This window comes from Talpa occidentalis, unplaced genomic scaffold (assembly GCF_014898055.3).
Source record: "Talpa occidentalis isolate TD23 unplaced genomic scaffold, MPIMG_talOcc4v2.1 talOcc4.10, whole genome shotgun sequence".
Taxonomy (NCBI): domain Eukaryota; kingdom Metazoa; phylum Chordata; class Mammalia; order Eulipotyphla; family Talpidae; genus Talpa; species Talpa occidentalis.
The window spans coordinates 93,391,412-93,409,835 of NW_023600993.1; the positions used below are offsets into that span (position 1 = coordinate 93,391,412).

Below are 18,424 nucleotides of genomic sequence, written 5' to 3' on the forward strand. Positions count from 1 at the left end.
CCAGAGTGGGGTTCTGGGGCCGGCATATAGTATGTGATATGATTGCTCAAGTCAGCAAGGGTGGTACCCTCTCCTGGAGCTGGGGCTGGGCAGGGCTTGCCCAGAGCTGCATGTGTTTATTTATATTAACCCAAACTGAAGCTTCTAATACAATTATTGCATCCCACCTGCTCTTGTGAGCAGGTATATTTGGAAGGCATATTTGGGGAGTGCAAATAACCATGCTTGCTGGCTAGAGCAGAAGGCAGATGCTTTGGCTTTGCTTATAAGTCAGGGTGGCAAGAATTAAGGGTAGCAAGACAATTAAAACACCAGAGGCCAGGAGCCCTCTCTCAAGTAGAATGCAAACCTCCTCCAGTATATGGATTGGTTCAAAGAGGAAGTGGTCTGTGAGCACTTCTATACTGTAGCTGGCTAGGGGCTCTAACAAAAATTGTTCTTTTTCTTATCCTAGGTTACAGCTAAGTCTGGAGTTAGGGTGAAGGGTGGGGTCTCCAGCTCAAAACAAGGAACAGGAAGGCTACAGTGGCTGGAATTGGTCACTAAGGCCTGGGTGCTCTGGCTTGCTAGCCTGTGCAGGCATATTTAGGTGAATCATCTCCTGATAGTCTCTGAACTCCCCTGCGATAATGGGGCTGGGATAATGGTGGCCCCACTGCACAGAATCCTGGAGGTCCTTTTCTTTAGTTTGCATTTCATTGGCTAGAAAGGGGAGATAGCATTCACCCCAGGAAATAAAGGAAGTTCTGTGGCCATCTTTGCTTTGGAGCAGGAAATTGTAGCTAGATATTAATTCTTATGTAAGGAATAGCAACAGAGGGGCTCTTCCAGTACCTTATTCATATACTTAACTGGTGATGGACGGGTAACAAGAAGGTGGACCTCAGAATTGGGACTTAGCAGGACTTGCCACAATTAGGGGACAAATCCTAGTTTGTCTAGAGAAATCAGGGACAAGAGACCTTGCTAGTACGATTTTACTAGTGGGCAGGAAGCTGCGATACCTTTCCCAGCAAGGGCCTATGCAAGTCTTGTGAGGACAGGTGCAAGGCAACTAGATGTTGGTCGGAAATGATTGTGAAGGGTATTTGGGCGGTGGTAACAGGTCTAAGCAAGCCAGAGGATGGGAAGTGATCTGGCCACTGGGGCTGAGGAAAGAGGCCAGACAGGTTACAAAGGGCTTTGAAGGATGCTTGAGCATGGAGTCAGGAGGAGCCACACCCTCTTGCCTGTATCCAGTGCGTGGGTTCCCTCACCCTACTTCCTGCCATGACCGGGAGTGAGTAGATAGAAGATGTATCAGGCCGTTCTGCCCGAGTCTAACTATGGGCAGGGGGAGACAGCTTCCAAGTGCTACCCAAGCCAGATATCTAGTGCTTGCTTGGCTTCTCCCTCACCCCCACAGCTGGCCAGCATGTCCTGTCCTTTTTCCCCGCTAAATCTACCTCAGGCCTTTGTGGCATTTTAGAGCTGAAAAATCTCTCCTGTCCTTTCCAACCACCACCCTCTCACTCTCCATTTCACAAACAAGCACCTGGAGTGAGTCATCTACTAGCCAGTCATTCCTCCACCCACCGCAACTAGCTTCCTTCCCATCATCCCTCCAGCACCCCTCCACTTTGACCACAATGAGCGAGCCACCAAACCTGTAAATGGGCTCTGTTCTGCATCTTAAGTTCTTTGTGGCATTGGACACTCACCACTCCTTTTTTTTTCCCCCTCAAACAGCTCTATTGAAGCATATTCTACATATAAAATCTACTCATTTCAGCTGTACAGAAATTTTTAGTAACTACTAAAAATTAGTGGTGCAGCCATCCCCATAAATCAGTTTTAGAATAGCATCCTCCCAGTAAGATCCTGCATGCTCTTGCTCATAGTTAATCCCCATTCCCATACCCAGCTGCCACTCATCCACTTTCTCTAGAAATTTGCCTTTTCTGGATACCTCACATAAATGAAATCATACAATATGTAACCACTCCCTTAAAGCACTTCTTTCTGGCTTCCACTATGCCACTCTTCTGGTTTTACTCCTCTCTCTGCAGGTCCTTAACTGCTGTGGTTCTCACAGCATGGCTGATTCATTTACAGGCAAAGGTGATGGCTCCCATACCCCTTTCTCTAACCTATACCCTTTCCTGAGCTCCAGCCACTCACTGCCAGCTCCTTCTCTTCTGGAGATCTATCCAGGCTACTTCATCTCAAATTCCAAAGTGGCCCCAGTACCCGCTACTCCAAGCCTAATGGTCTGGGTCTCACACTTCTCTGAAAGGCAACACCATCCACTCTGTCCCCAGCTGGAACCTAAAGGTAGCCATCATCCGTCTGGTTTCCCTCACTTCCACCTCTAATTACCAACTGAGATCACTTCCTAAGTACCGTATTTCCCTCACTGAAAATTTCGGCTTTTTTTTCTATTAAGGGTTGACTTATATTTGAGTTCCTACAAAATCCCTCAGAATGGGATGCTCTCACAACTTGTTTTGAACCAAAATGCACTTTTAGAGAAAGCACATTACCCTGAAATAACCTCAGTCAAGCTAGTTTGGGATGCTTATAAGTCGTCCCTTGACAAAGCCAGTAAAAACAGAGGGACAAGTAAATTTACCACAGACTTAGTAATTATCCCTCATAATCCCAAGTATTACATAAAAATAAGCCTCTTAAAGATCATTTTAAGTATCAATGGTGTTGATAATTTTTAGCTTTTATAATGGTTCTGTAGTTGTGTGTATTTAAAGAATCTTAGAAAAACAACTATTTCTGGATATCATTACAGAATTGAGATTGGTGTCATACTATAGAAGGGGTTAGTGGGTAGTTTGACATGAAGCATAACTGGCCACTAGTTCATCATTGGAACTGGCATTGTTAGGCACATGGACACTCACTATGGTATCTTTCTATCTTTACATACATTTGAAATTTTCCATAACATTTTTAATGCAATACAGTAAGTTGTTTTTATGCATATGAATTATATATCTAGAGAGAATTTTTTCAAAAACTTGTTTTAATATTATGCAAAAAGGTAATTATGCTTTATATTAGGTCAGTATTTCTAGTGATAGTATCACATACTGAATCAAAAAATATTCTCTATATCAACATGGATGAATCCCAAAAACAAGCTGAATATAGACACAAAAGTACATACTCTCTGATCCCATTTATATGAAATTCTGAATAGTAATGTGTAGTATATGAATGTTGAATAGTGATTGCCAGATGGGGACAAGGAAAACTGACTGCAAAGGGGTAGCAAGAAATTTTTCAGGGTGATGAAAATGTTCTATATCTTGATTGGGTGGGAGTTACATGAGGGTGTACATTTTTCTAGGTTCATCAAACTTTACACTTAAAAAGGGTGCACTTTTCAATTTTGTTACTCCTTAGTGAAACTGATTTTTCAACTGTTTTCTCCAATTAGAAGGTGGTAATGTGTTCTGAGAAATTATATTAGGAGACTCAAGAAATGGCTCTAACAGTGACAAGTACATAGAAATGAGATTCACATAATGAGTTTGAACGTGATTGGAAAGTCGAGAATGGGAAAACCACAAAATGTTCATAAATTAATAATTCTGTTTTAAAATTTGCTTTAAAATAGTCACTAAACTGTTTCATGTGTATATCTCAATAATGCATGTCTAAAAACATTTATATTTTAGTTGCATCAAAAGCCACCAAATACCTAGAGTGATCTTACTGGGAAAATGAGCATTGCCTTAAACTTGGAGCTGTCATATTTTAGGCATAGACACTATCTCACTTTGCTCTATTCCCACGGTCACCAGCAGATCTAGATAGGTCAGATGTCCTTTCTTGTCACTCCAGAGGCCTTTATCACTGAATCATCCATTTCTGTTCTGCTGGTGTTGCAGCTTGGTTGGACTCATCTCTGCTTGTCTCACTGCTACAAAGGAGAGTTAATAACTGTCAGTTTGGAGAAAAGGACAGAAGTGGAAAAATAGCAGTTATGTCTGGGCCAGTGCCTAGAAAAGGCTCTACTCTTCCTTCAGTAACTACAGCATCCCTGCCACCCTCCCCAAAAAGGTACATCTGGAGCTCAGCTCTTCCTCCTCAGTGTCTGGGTCCCACTACTGGGGCCTCAGCAAAGGGAAAGAGAATCTACAGAGACAACAGAGTTCCTGGAAGTGGAGAGGCCTGGCTTTGTCTGGAGTGATAGGAAACAGGAGGCTCTTTGGGGTGGGGGATAGGGGGGCTGACAGTACATCCCAGGGAAGGATGAGGCCCAATGACTAAATTGGAGCCACAAGTTTAGAGCTCAAGTGGCATTAAGGTGAGTACTTAGTAAGCACTGGCTGGCTCACAGCCCCAGAGGAGGGCTGGTCAGAGCGTTAACTTCACCAACTACGTAGAAATTAAAGAACAGTGTATTGACAGCACAAATCTATAAACCTGCCTGTCTTCAATGGTGGACTGTCCTTCCCTGAGCTACACTTTTATTACACCTTCTGTATTCACACAAGTTCATTACAAGGAACAGGTGAAAACTGCATCAGTATATGTTATACTATTAAGATCATTGTCCACTATTTCAATCAAAGAAGTCTCCATATAAGAAACTTATTTTATAATTTAACCCCAGGAAAGTTTTCTCCCCTAAGGAATCAGATACCAGAATGGAAAGACTTTTTGCTGTGGTTACCAGGAAGTGAACCACATTTGATTCTCAATAACAGGAGTCATGTTAACCCATATTTTCCTTCTTATATAGCATATCTCTTTTTATGGTACAACATTTTTTTTTTTTAAGTACTCTAAGCTTTGTTTTAAGTACTCTAAGCTTTTTTTAAGGACTGGAAAAGAATACATTTGTGCCGGGCATGGTGACGTGCCCACTCAGATTCTTACTGCCAGAGCTGTGTTAGTCTAAGATCACCTAGGCTGCAGAGCTGCCTGGCAAGAGACTGCTCCTCCCAGGGCAGCCTCCATCCAATGGCTGACAAAGGTGGGGCTAGAAAGGCCCAGCCATTTCAGACCAGTTCCACACAACAGAGCTCCTTGGGGGGTTGGCTGTGGTTGTTATCAGGCCTGCATCACAGTTAACTTCTCCCAGTGTCCCCTCCTATTTCCTTCCTCTCCCTTCCACAGTGTTGAGCTCAAGGGCACTCCCTAATAAACATTCTGCACACTAACCTCTGTCACAGAGCCTGCTTCCCAAAAAACCCAACCTGTGGCAACATTTAACCAGATAACTAAAATAGAAAAGACATTGGGGTAAGGGTCTTATGGAAAAGGCTGAGGATACACACTGATCCTGGAGCCAGAAACCTGCCTGGTTTGAATCCCATTCTGCCAGCTCTTAGCTGTGCATCTTAGCATGCCTCTCCATGGCTGTTTTTTCATCTGTAAAATGGGGGTCATCAGAGCACTTACCTCACAGTGCTTTGATAATGAGAAGTAAATAAGCCAGTGTGGGTGCCGGGGAGTTATGAAGCGTCCACTATACTCCAAGTGCTTTTCTAAGTGTGAGGTCAGGTCCACATAGCCAGAGCGGCATCTGGGCTGGGTCTCCTCCCCAGACTCCCAGCACAGGGACTAGTGTAGGCCAGGGCGTGCTAAAGCATGAGTGTTCACAGAAATAGGCCCAAGCAGGACTAGCCTGGGTGTTGTCACGGGCGTGTGCCATGTGTGGGTGCTAGGCTGCTCCCTCCCAGCCAGCACAGCTGCATGCGTTGCCAGTAACACCCACGTCCCCATACATATGCTGAGCTCGGGGAAGCCCATACCAGCCACACCCACTGCATGCCCTGATTTTTCTGAACCTCTTTTGGTGAAGGGAGGTACCTGAGGCCTGGGGATGCTGGTTCAGAAGTCCCAAGGGGAAAAAAGGCTCTGTTCCCTGATTAAAGGCCTGGCAGCAGACTGAAAACAAGGGTTTTTGGAGCCTCCAGGGACAAATGCAAGGATGTTTGGATTGCAAGTTGGGAAGCTCTCAGAAGCTAGAGAAACTGATTTTAAAGGTGCATCACAGCCCACAGGCTGCCCAACTTGTCACAAGAAGCTCAAGAAGACTATAGCATTTTAGGAGGCAGCCTCCTGGAAAAGTGGTTAAAAATAAACTGAAAAGGTGGGGCCTTCCTGGTGGTGCAGGGGTTAAAGTCCTCAGTGCTATCAAGCTAGTGAGTTAGATCCCCAGCCAGGGTGCTGACCCACATGCTCAGCAGATCTCTCTTGTCTCACCCGCTGGCCCCCTCAGCAGTGTATTTCAGTAGATCTGAGTAGATCAGCCTGTTCTGCTCCCTACTCTGCCTCTGGTGAATCCTCTCACCCCCCGCACCTCTGGCCTACACCTCAGTTCTTGTATGCACAAATAAAAATAAATCTCTCTCTTTTTAAAGTAATAAAATGGAAGAGGATCTCATTCGGTCCCCACCTCCCCAGCCTCCTCATCACTGCCACCATGCCCAATATCCCCCTAATACAGTAAACTCTCGCCACCTAATTCTACACCTTTCTGACCTCAGGATTTTTTTAATGCTGTTACCTCTGCCTAAAAAGTACTTTTCTTCAAACCACTCCTAATAATTCATTGGACCCTCTACTCACATCCTCTACGCCTCTGCTGAGGTCTTCCTGGTCTATTAGAGCGGATGTAGGTCTCCCTAATGTTTTCTCTCAGAGGCTTTTGTTCTTTTTCCCTGCAGCCCTCATCACATAACAGTGTTTATTTGTTTAATGTTTAAATCCCTGGAGGGCTGCTTCTGGGTTTCTCATTATCCCAACTCATGGCCCCAGTGCCAGGCACAGGGAGATGCAGTTGGCTGCACGTAGGTGCAGCACCACTTTAAGTTTAAGCTAGCCCAAGCCACACCGCGCAGACACTGACCATCCGCTGCCTTCCCTGCATCCAGGGCCAGCCAGGCCTAGGGCATCTCCTCATCCACCCGCATCAGCCAGCTAGCTTCGTGCCTACTAACTGACCTCGACCATCAGACCCTACTTAAGCCAATGGCTCTCTTGTGAGGCAGAAAATACATGTACTCAGGCAGCTTTGGGCTCAAACCCCTGCTTGTTATGTGGCCCTGGGGCAAGTTGTAGAACTCGAATCTCGGTTTCCTCCTCAGTAAATTGGGAACAATACTCCTCCATTAGAGGGTAATCATGAGGATCAGGTGGGACCACAGGTACAAGCCTTGCAGCCTGGCACCAGACACGGGGTCAGCTTCAGTTCCCTCCCTCCCTCCCTCTTTAAAGGCCCGTCACTAGGTGGCAGTCCATCTCAGCCACTTCACCTCGCCTTAGGTGGCTGAAGCCTGCCAGCACAAAGCCTCTTCATACTTCTTGGGGCTGCATTTGGGAAATCAAAACACACACACACACACACACACACACACACACTTACTACAACAGCAATACATGTCACAGACAGCCCCCAGACACTATCAGTTACGCCCTAGCTGGGGAAGTTGCTTGCTCTTACATGCTCACCAATTCCAGGAAATCTGGATCTTTCTCCAGTTTTCACTGGGCCTCTCACCTCAGAAATGCAGTAAGTGGTCTGTTCTCTCTGGTTCACCATCTTTCAGACAGGCTCCTCTGGGACAATAGCAGGCTGTGCTCTGTGACCCAAGGAGCCAGGGTTGCAGGGGTAAGTTTAGGGAACAGCTTCAGGAAGACAAAGAGTGTGAATCATCCATATAACTACAAAAGGCCTTGTGACTGGAGAATGAAGGATGAAGAGGAGGTGATGAGAGATGAAATCAGAGAGAAAGGAACTAGGCCACATAAGGCCTGCCAGACCAGGTGCAGTGGGGAGTCATGAAGGGTTTGAGGCTGGAGGTAGGGGCTGTGATTTAATTTCATTCTAAACATGAAGGCCTGGAAAACAGATGCAGACCACACCAAAGAGGGTAAACAGGCTGGACAGGAAAAGACGGACCTTGGGCTTGTAGGTGGAGTGGAGTGACCTCCCAGTAGCGTGAATTGGACTTGATGGGCTGCTGTGGACTCAGCGGAACTGAGGGCATCTCAAAGGGTCTGAGACCCTCCACCTGAGAGGAGTTTAGTGCCAGGTGCTGAGAGTGAAGGCTGTGGGAAGAGCAGTTTAGGGAGGGAGGCAGGACACCCGCGCTGCTGCGGGGGAAGAGGAGCAGCAGTGGAATGCAGGAGAGATACAGATTGGGCATTAGGGTGCCTGGGCGGGGCAGGGTGGGGTGAAACCTTGAGAAAGGTCAGGTCGTCCAGGGAACTGGCTCGGGACCCAAACCAGAGGAAGAGAAGTTTCCGAGGCCAAAAGGCAGCGGCCAGAGAGGGAGGCGGAAAACAAGGGGAGTCGGGCCAGGAAAGCCAGAGCTCGGGAGAGCACTGTCAGGAGGGGCGCGGCGAGGTGGAGCTGGGCCGAGCCCTGCCCCGGGGGAACGACACGCGTGAGCTGGGCAGTGGCCCACGCCAGGGACGCGACCGAGGCCCCCGGGGGCTGTGGGTCAGGCCTCAGCCAGCGCGGCCGGGGTTTAAAGCCGCGGAGAGGATGCTCAGGCCTGGGGGCGCTTCCGAAAGCCGGGCCCCTCCGAAAGCCACACTGGCCGCAGGGCGCGACCGGCGAGAGCCAGCGGCGCCGCGGCGGCCTGCGGAGCAGCCCCGCACGGCCAGCGGAGGGCGGGCCCGGGCCGCTGTCCGTCAGAGCGCGCGGGCCAATCCGCGGGCGGCCCCGCCCCCACCCTCCCGGGAGAGCGCGCGGAGGACCCGCCTGCGCCGCCGCCGCCGCGGGTGTGAGGCGGCCGGGCCTGGCCTGGCTCCTCGTCGGGCAGCCGCCCAGGTAACTGGGTCGGCCCGGCGAGCCGGGGCGCCCGCACCGCCCTCTCCCTCGCCCTCTCCCTCGCCCGGGCCGCCGCGCGGCCGGCGCCGGGGCGGGCTGGGCTGAGGCGGCGCGCGGCGGCCTGCGCGGGCGGGGGCCGGCGCCGGGCATGTGCGAGCGGCTGCCGGGCGGCGCGAGGCTCGCCGCGCGCGACGCGCTGAGGCGGCGCCGGCCGGGGTGCGGGGCCGCGCCGGGCGGGCGGGGGCGGCCGGGCGCGCGCGCCCCCGCCGCCGGGCACCCCGCGCCCCCGCCCGGGCCCGCCCGGGGGTCGCGGGGCGCAGGCGCGGCGGGCGGGGGTCCCCCCACGGGCGCGCGGGCGCCTTTGTTCCCGGCGCCGGCCGGGGCGGGGCCCGCGCCCGCCCCGCCCCCGCTCAGGCCCCGCCCGCCTCCCCGCAGGAGCCGCCGCCGGGGCCCGCTCGCGGCCGCCTCAGCCGTCGCCGCCGCCCGCTCCCGCCCGCCGGGCCTGCGCCGCCGCCGCCGCGCCCGGGCCGGAGCCATGGCGGGCGCGGCGCCCCCCTGCGCCAACGGCTGCGGGCCCGGCGCGCCCTCGGACGCCGAGGTGCTGCACCTCTGCCGCAGCCTGGAGGTGGGCACCGTCATGACTTTGTTCTACTCCAAGAAGTCGCAGCGGCCCGAGCGGAAGACTTTCCAGGTCAAGCTGGAGACGCGGCAGATCACGTGGAGCCGCGGCGCCGACAAGATCGAGGGGGCCAGTAAGTGCGCCCCCTCCCCGGGGCGGGCGGCGCGGGCGCGGGCGCGGGGGGGCCGGCGCGCCCCGGCCGGCCGCGGGAGCCGCTCGGGCGAACTTTGGGGCCCTCCCCCGGCCCCGCCCCCGCGCGGGCTCCGGGGGTTCCCGGGGGCGGGGGGCATCCGGGTCCTCGGTCACCTGACAGGACACCCCCTCCCCCAACCCGGGGGGTTGTGCCCGGCGCTTTGTCCAGAGGCCTGGGACGCGCCGCGCGTTGGAGGCCGGCGGGGCGGACGTCGGGTCCCCCACATCCCGGCGGGGGCGGGCGGGCGGGGGAGGGAGCCGAGACGGCGGCCCCCGAACGTGGGGCCGGACCGGACGGTCAGCGGCTGCCACCCCTTCTCCAGAAAAGAGCGGCCTTGGTGGAACACTCCGGACCCCCAGGCCGGCCTCTTACTTGCAGCGGAATCTTTGGGTTCGCCTGAGCAGGACTCGGGCGGATGTTGGGGTTGGGGTGATTCTGGAGCACAGCCGGGCCTGCTCGTCTCCCTCCGGGGGAGCGGGGGAAGGTGGTCCTGTTCGGTCTGGAAGAGCCTGAAAGCAAGCAGTCGTTGCTTCCCTCCCTGCCCCCCTTCTTTGGTCCTAAAGATGAATTTGGGTGTCTGTGGACGAGCAGACACCCAGAGCCAGGACAGGAACTTTGGGTAAAGGAGTCAGGCGCCCCGTGCTGTGGGAAGCACGTTCTCAAGAGCCTCGTTCCAGAAGGGCCAGCCTGGTGCCTCTCAAGTAGGCAGCCAGTTGGGGTCTAGCCGCCTGTGTACTGTGTCCAGGGAGCCAGAAACGGCTACTCTTACTGGTTTCCTGCCTTTTTGTCTCCCAGGCTTGAGTTTGGCTGCTTTTGTGCAGGTCTCTGAGGAGAAAGAAGCGGGGGATTTTTAAAAACCCCACGGCTATTCCACTTAGCGCGCGCCTGTGCTGTGCCCAGTTGGGCAGCCAGCTCCGCCGTCCATTCCTGCGTGCGAGCACGAGAGAGTGTCTGCAGCTCAGGCTGTGGGTTGCTTCCTGCAAGGACCCCCAGAGACTGATGTTAGAGCCAGATTCAGAACTATGACTGCGTGGTGAAGGGGGGGGCGTCAGCTAGTGACACCCCCAAAGGAAGGGCCTACAGACCTTCTTGGGTATGTAGATGTAGATGGTTGAGGAGATTGGGAGGAAGGTCGGTCTTGTGGTGAGGCAGCATCCGCAGCTACAAACTCCAGATCCCACACAGCTGCTGAACTTTAAGTGGCAGCCTCCTGCTTCTGTGCCCCCATCATCACTCTCAGCTGTTGGGAGAAAATTTTAGTGACTTGAGTATCCAGATTCCAAAGTGGAGGAAGGAGAGATACTGTGGAGAGCTGCACAGCTCTGGGAACATCACCCAGGCCTCAGGCTCTGGGCACAGCCCCCATCCTTGCTTCTGTGATCTCCTCTGCTCTGCTGAATGGGTGGCAGTGGCTGAAGGTGCCAGATAAAGATCTGGATAGCAGACTCTCTCAAACCATGAATGTGACCAGGAGGCAGTAAGTGCAACATAGTGGTTGAAGACAGGCTGGGTTTGGAGCCCACATATTAGTTATATACCTCCTGGTCTGTTACTTATTTACTCTGAGCCTTCATGTCCTCATCTATAAAATGCATGTGAAACATTCTAGCATGTGCCTGAAAGAGTGTAAGTGTTTGATAAATGTGAGGTGTTAGTAGCAAAAGCAATAATAAACTCTGGCTGCTCTTCTACACCCTGGACTGGGTTGAGGGAGGATGAGTGTGTCAGTAAGAGAGGGAGAAGGTGCAAGGGAGGAGGACAGGGACCAAGGTCGCATTTCACTTAGAGCGCCACCCAGAGAAAGGAGGAAAATGGTTTTGCTTTGTCCCAACCCATCACTCGATCACCCACCTACCTTGTAAAACAGTGTCTATGTAGATTAAGTATATGGAGATTTGCACATCTGACTCCTGGGTATGACTTTCTTGTTTGTAAGTTGGGATCTGAACAGCAGGGGGTGAGGGAAATCTAGTCCATAGTGTCTCAGACCTTTGGGCAATGGAGGCAAGAATGTGAGGACCTGATGACCTCAGCCCCTGTGGATTGGGCCAGCCAGAGGGGTACCGATTCAGTGATCTATCGTTAGCTGGCATTTGAGAGGTCTGGGTGAAAGGGCTGGTAGATCTCATGTGGAGTTGAGACCTTACACATGGAACCTCCCACAGAAGCTACCCTATTTGTGCCTGCTTATGGGCACACCTGTCGGGGCCTTCTGATTGCCGCAGTTCCGCTGTGCAGGCTCTGAGGAAAGTTGGGTTGCCAGCCGGGTCTCCTGCCACCTGGCCTCTTACCCAAATTCCTCAGGTGTCTGACCTTTTTTGGCTCACCCTGCCGGGGTACCACACAATACGGGTAACCTGACTGGCCCTGAAGGGGAACTGGTGTGGTGCAGTGAAAGTACACAGCACTCATGTAGGAGACCTCTTCTGGCCTCCTGCCCTCTCTTGCCTTCTCACTTTTCCACTTGGGAAGCGGGACTGCGCCTTCTGATCTCGGGGCGCCTGGGGGATGGGGAAAATCCCCCACAAAAGAGGGATGGGGAAGTGCTTTGTGGCCAGTTGTCATTGTGGTACCTTGGCAACCAGGCTGGTGTTTAGCTTTTCATGTTGCATATAGTGACATAAGTGAATACAAAGCAGTTCCAGACTGCCTGCTGAGTGCTACAGAGCCCTTTCTTCATGTTTCCTTGGCTAATTGTCACAAGGGCCCTGGGACTAGTCCATTTTAATGAGGGAATGAAAATACAGGGTAGGACTGTGCCACGGGTAACAGTGCTGGTGTGTGACTGCACCTTACCTGGACCCAGCCCTCAAGTCACTGGCTGACTGGCCAATCCCAAGATGACTCCCCTAGGCTTGTGCTGTGAGTGGGCCTCAGGCCCTGTGGTCTGCGTTGCTCCTCTGTGAGGAAAAATCTTCATAATCAGACCACATTACAGTCTTGGCCTCTTTGGCTGCCCAGTTTCCCCTTCTGGGGTGAGATGGTTCAGTAGGGATCTTTGTGGGCACAGTGGCTCAGGAGGAGCCTTTGCGAATGGCAGCCAAGCATGTCTCTGGGGCCTTTCGGAGCCCCAGGCTTTCATGTACTCTTCAGTTGATACTCTTCTACATGCTCGGCCCCCTTGGGTGGCGAATGAAAACAGATCCTTGGCCTCAGGGAAACTAAAACAATAACAACTCTGGGTGGTACCTTTGGTGATAGTTGGGTTGGGTGTAGCGGAAGAAAACTACTTGGATAAAGTGGGTAGGCTCAGCAGCAGGTGATACTGGGACTTGGCCTCTGTCGTGGTGAGGAGACAAACCAGAGGCTCCCTTAGGGCTGAGCCCAAGGCATGTAAGAGGGGCCAGGCTGTTTACTGCAGTGGGAGAGGGACGAGAGCACATGTTCATATCTCCAGAGCTAGCGCCCCTGCCTGTGTGTTTCCTGTCTCTCGTGTTTCAGTGTATATGCTGCCGAAGCACTCTGTAGTTTTTTCCAGGGGAAGTCAGACCTCAGTGTTTCCTCAGCACCCCAGGCTTGCCCCGATGTGTAGGTTTCCAGACCAGCCCAGCCAGGTCCCCTGTCCAGCAGGGCCGTCTCTGTTTCCTGTGAACCTAGAAAATGGGCCTGCTTTATAGATGACTTAGCACACCCAGCATTGGGGGCTCCCACCTTTTGCTTTGCTGTGTGTGTGCGTGCGCGCGTGCGTACACGCACACACAAGTGCATAGGCTTTACTCACAAGTTAGAGATCTTGGTCCTTAGATTTTGATTTGGGTAGCCCCTTGGAATGAGGGCATTTATTTCTTTAATAAATATTTGCCCAGTGCTAGGCACTGAGAGTTCAAAGAATGTATGCGATCTGGTCTGCCATTGAGGAGCTCCCAGACTCTTGGAAGAGACAGGCTTGGGAATGCATAATTATGACTGTGCACATCCCATATTAAAGGTGTGTGCCTAGAGCTGAGTACAGAGTAACAAGAGCTGCTAGGCGAACTGGGGTTAAGGGGATAGAGCCAGGAAGGCTTCACGGGGGATGTCAGCTGCGACCTGGGCCTTGAGTGATTGGGGAGCTTGCTGCGGCTCTGGGGATCACTGTGCAGGGGGTCGTGAATGTGTTCTGTGTGATAGAGATGAAGCTGGGCTGGTTGGGCACAGTGTGCTCAGCAGGTTCCGCTTCATCCTGTAAGCAGTGGCCGTCAGCACACACTGACGCAGGATTGACTTGCTTGTTTGGGAGCGATTGAGGAGAGGGTCCAATAAGCTACTGCAGTTTGTAGGAGAGAGGAGACCTCCTGAGGGAGAACAGGACGCAGTGGCAGTGGACTGGACTGGGCCTGCAGGGATGAAAGTGGAGCACAGAGTTTTAGAATTGGTCTCTGAACTCAGATTGCCAAAGTTAAAATCCTACCGTGCAACTTACTTACTCTGTGGCCATGGGCATGTGACCACCTCTCTGGGCTCTATCAGTATAAAAGTGGATAGCAGCAAGATGCTTTTATCTCCTTTTCGTGAAGATTCGAGGAGAATCTGTGTAAAGTGCTTTGCATTGAATGTGGCATGGTAAAATGCTCAGTGTGTGGGGGGTCTCACAGGAGGAAGCTAAGGATTAAATTTTCCAGGAAGATCCACATAGTGGAAGGGAGCTGAACACCTGTTGTATTGAGGGGTTGGTACTTGGCCACTAACCCTTGGATTCTGAGTCGCAGACACCCCCCCCCTCCCCGCACACACATGCACACCCATGCACACACAACCCTCTGTTGCCAGGATTCCTCCCCAGTGCTGTCACAGGTGACAGGGCCGTTGACTGGAAAGAGCTGTGTAGTATCATGTGGCGGCATCAGAATGGCCTATTTCTAAGTGCTTAGCCCAGAGAAATGCTTAGCAAATTGACGGGAGAACCGTGTCTTGCATGAAGTATTTTATTTTATTTTTAAAGATTGATGTATTTATGCATACAAAAACCAAGGTGTAGGGCAGAGCTGCAGGGGGTGAGAGGATTCACCAGAGACAGAGCGGGGAACAGGACAGGCAGACTGACTGAAATACACTGCTGAGGGGAGCAGCGGGTGAGACAGGAGAGGTGTGCGCCATGTGGGTTATCTCCTTGGCTAGGGATCAAACTCATGTTGCAGTGGCTGATGATGGCTTGATAGTGCTGTGTCTTTAACCCCTGCACCACCAGGGAGGTCCTCTTGCACCAAGTGTTTTAATGCCACCACCTCATTATGGGGGGGCCTGCCTCTGCCATCACCATCCATTAGTGGTGTCTCTCCCTACTCTCCAGTTTCCTATGGGACATGGCTTTAGGGAGGGCAGAGATGGGTACGTTGGAGGGAGAAAATGAGGCCTAATATCACAAAGATTAGAAAATTGACTTCTTTACCCTCTCTCTCCCTCTCAGAGAACTGAACAAGTTATTGGGGGCTTTAAGGAGAGTCCTAGGAGAGTTAGGAGTAGGGTAGGAGGAAGGGAGTAATTCCTTGTGCCCTGGTAGAGAATCGTGGCACCTGTGCTTCCCTGGGGGGCCAGTATTAAGAGCAGAATGATAACAAGACTAGGCAGAGCCAAGGGTGAGGCATGGCCTCCAACAGCCCTGGGTATTTGGGCTGCAGTAACAGAGGGTTTGTGGCTACAGTCACATGGGTTTGAGTCTCAACTGTGATCTTGGGCAAGTTACTTTAACCTATTTGAAACTGATTTTCAGCTTAAAATTATTTCTTCCTTACAGAGGTGTATATTGACAGTAGTCCAGTGAGACTGTATGTGAGTAAGAGATTTTGTGTGAAAGTGCTCAGCACAGTGTTTGGCTCTTCATAAGTATTTGTTTCCTTTGCCTTCCCTTTAACTAACTGCAGAGGTCCATTTCTTTTCTCCACCACCAGAGCTTGCCACCAGTGCCCGCTCTGACAACCTGCACTAGAAGTCTGTTTCCTACTTATTTTCTTGGTTCCTTCCCTGAATCTGTATACAGAGGACCAGGGCATGAGAAACATTGGGCTTTTGAATAGTCACCAGAGTTCATGGAGTATTTTCTCAACTGTTTTGTTGATTGAGCTCCACAAGAATTTCATGATTCAGGAGAGCGCAGCAGTTACAGACGAGGGAATCAAGACCCCAAGGGCAAGGTCAGAGCAGTGCTGGGACCAGAGCTTAGAATTTTGATTTGCATTGCAATGTTCAGGAGAAAGTGACAGTAAGGATGTTCCCGTAAGACCAGAGTTTCTTTTTATGTGGCCAGAGATACCTGACCTCTCCTCTGCCTTCCAGCTAGACGTGCTGTTCCACCAGCCTGGGCTTCCATCTGTGGGCGCACTGGATTCATTGACCCCACCTGGGTCCTCTGTGGCCCTCATCTTGCCATGGCTCCCCCATTGAGACGCTTCCTCACAATCATCCAGCGATTGAAGCAGCAGCTTATTTGGGGGTGAGAGGGGGGACAGAATAGACTTGCTCTGACTTGCCCTTACTGGCTCATGTAACAGCCACACTTGAGCCTCTACCAGAGAAATGGGAGCCTGGGCTCCTCGCCCCCAGTGCTGGGAGAGGGCCTTTCCAGGAGTCCTGAGGATGACACGCTCAGGTGCGTGCGCGCAGCCTCATGTGCTTGCTTTATCCCACATTTACTGTGAGCCCAACTGCTGAATGTCAGGCACACTGAACTGAATGTGATTGTGCCAGACCCTGACTTGCTCGCGGTGGCAATAGCAGCTGCACCTGGTGTGCTTTCATAGCGTCATAGCTGCTGTTTCCTTAAAAAACAAACGATCCTCCAGACCCAGCTTTCTTGGGTCTCTACACCCTGGTGCTTTTCTGGCTTCAGACTCTGGTATTTGCTGCTGTGCCACGCAGCTGGAATCCAGTAGCGAACACAAAGGTTAAGAAAGACACAACCACAAAGAACACATACAGCCAGATAGATTAAATAATTATGGGCCTGGGGAGTGTTGTAAAGGAAATAAGCCAGTCTGCTCTGTTAGTCAGGAGAGGTTGAGGGTGCTGCCATAACGAGTGACCCCAGATCTCGGTGGCTGACAACCAAGGTTCATTTCTCTTTTATGCTGTATATGCATGTCTTGCCCTCTTTTATGCTGTATATGCATGTCTTGCCCGTGCACACCTTGGGGAGTAGCCTCAGTGGTTCTTGCTCAATCCTCCGTATAATCTGAATACTCTGGGCAAACAAGACAGGAGAGGGGTTTGGAGAATGGAGCCTGGGGAAGAATTAGTTCCTGTTACTTGGGCATGGAGAGCGGTGAGTGTGGCTGTGCTGTTGTGAGTAGGCTGCTACTTGTTTGGGTTAAGAGGCAGCCTTGGCTGAGGTCTTGGAAATAAGTCACTTGTGTTAAGATTTTGAGGTATTATTGTGTGCGCTTGCCTAGTTGTTGTCTCCCTGCCTTTGCCCCAACACGCATGCTCTTACTTGAGCTGCCCCTGAGCCTTGTTTGTTGTGGCCACAGCTTCCTGCTGTTGCCCCCAGTTAGAGTCTTTCATCACCTCTCAGCACAGCTGCTCCCCACAGCCCCTTCACTGGGTGTGCTGGGTTATCCAGAGGGAATGGGGAACATGGACACTAAAAGACCTTTAAAGAGTGCCCTCAGCTACCAGAAAATAGTGAGAGAAGTGTGAGGAGGAGGTGGTCCTGAATGCCCGGGTTGGGGAAAGTGGTAGTGAGGACTTGGGCATAGTTGCTTTTGGGGAGGCCTATAGTCCCAGGAGATGGGACTTGAGAGTGTCCACTTGCATTCCTGGTTCAGTCCTTAAAGTTCTCAGCCCCTCCTTGCAAGACTAGTTCTTTCATGGTGTTGCTTGGCTAGTCTTTGAGAGGCTGCAGTGGCTGTGTGCCCAGGCACAAGTACTAGCTCTCTCCCCACTCGTCACCTCCTAGGAACTGGGCCCATCCTGGGGGAAGCAGGGAGGGCTCCTTTTTATAGCCCACATGCAGGCTTTGTGTATAGGCTCTGCTGCTTCCTTCCGGGCCCTTCCCTGTGTTGGCGGGTGGCCCTGTCTTTAGCAAGACTCAGGATGCAGAATAAACCGGGCAGGGCTTTCTCCTGCAGAAGACTGGCATCTCCTCTGCCAAGCCCAGGCTTAGCACAGAGGAGCTGGCATTAGGAAGCAAGAAAAGGATGTGACCTAGTCCTTGGTCCTGGGAAGCTTGCAGTCTGGAACAGGAGAAAATCATGAAAACCTGTGGCTGGCATGAGACAGCATGTGCCTACAGTGAGCCCAAGCACCCATGCAGAATCGGCTTTCTCTCTGTAGCAGCCAGCCCTGCCCCTGTGGGTTCCCTCTTTCCCTTCCTGCGGCTGGCACAGCATGCCAGCGTGGGTTAGAGGAGCGGTACAAAGGTGGTGAGGCGTCTGGGAACAGGTGTAGGCTCAGGCCTCGAACGACTGACCAGAATGTGAGGGTTTTGGCCTTGCTGAGGGACCACGTTCTTCCTAGGTAGGGGTAGGCCATTCACCTTGGGGTTGGTGTCCTGTCTTCTTGATACCTGGAGATGTGGCTGAGCTGAAATATCCTAAGGGAACTGATTAAGGGATGCCTCCAGGGCACAGTTTCCTTGGCTTGGCCTTGTCCATGGAGGAGGTAGGGTATTGATCACAGCGGACTGTGTAGTACGGGAATTCTAACCTCTTGGGATTGAGTGAACTTAGCTTCAGACCCAGAGTGTGGGCCCAGGTTCATAGAGTGAATAACCCTAGGAAGGAGGAGAAGAGTTGGCCACACGTCCCACAGACTTCTCAGCCCCTTGGGGGGCAGGAAGTTGGGCAGCCACAGGGGTAAGGTATGAGGGGTTCCTCTCATGCTCTGCAGACCACTTCTCCCTCTTCCACCT

General features: G+C 52.0%; 1 protein-coding gene across 2 annotated transcripts in view; it reads left to right on the forward strand.

Moving 5' to 3' along the window:
• The first annotated feature begins 9,025 nt into the window (after nucleotides 1–9,025).
• Nucleotides 9,026–18,424, forward strand: part of PLCG1 (phospholipase C gamma 1) — a 34,099-nt gene continuing 24,700 nt past the window's right edge. Inside the window, exon 1 of one of the 2 annotated variants that reach the window (XM_037498827.2) lies at nucleotides 9,026–9,540. In XM_037498827.2, coding sequence (XP_037354724.1) covers nucleotides 9,324–9,540 — 217 coding nt within the window. In that variant the 5' untranslated portion in view covers nucleotides 9,026–9,323. The remainder of the gene's footprint in view (nucleotides 9,541–18,424) is intronic. The other variant, XM_037498819.2, reaches the window with a different exon arrangement.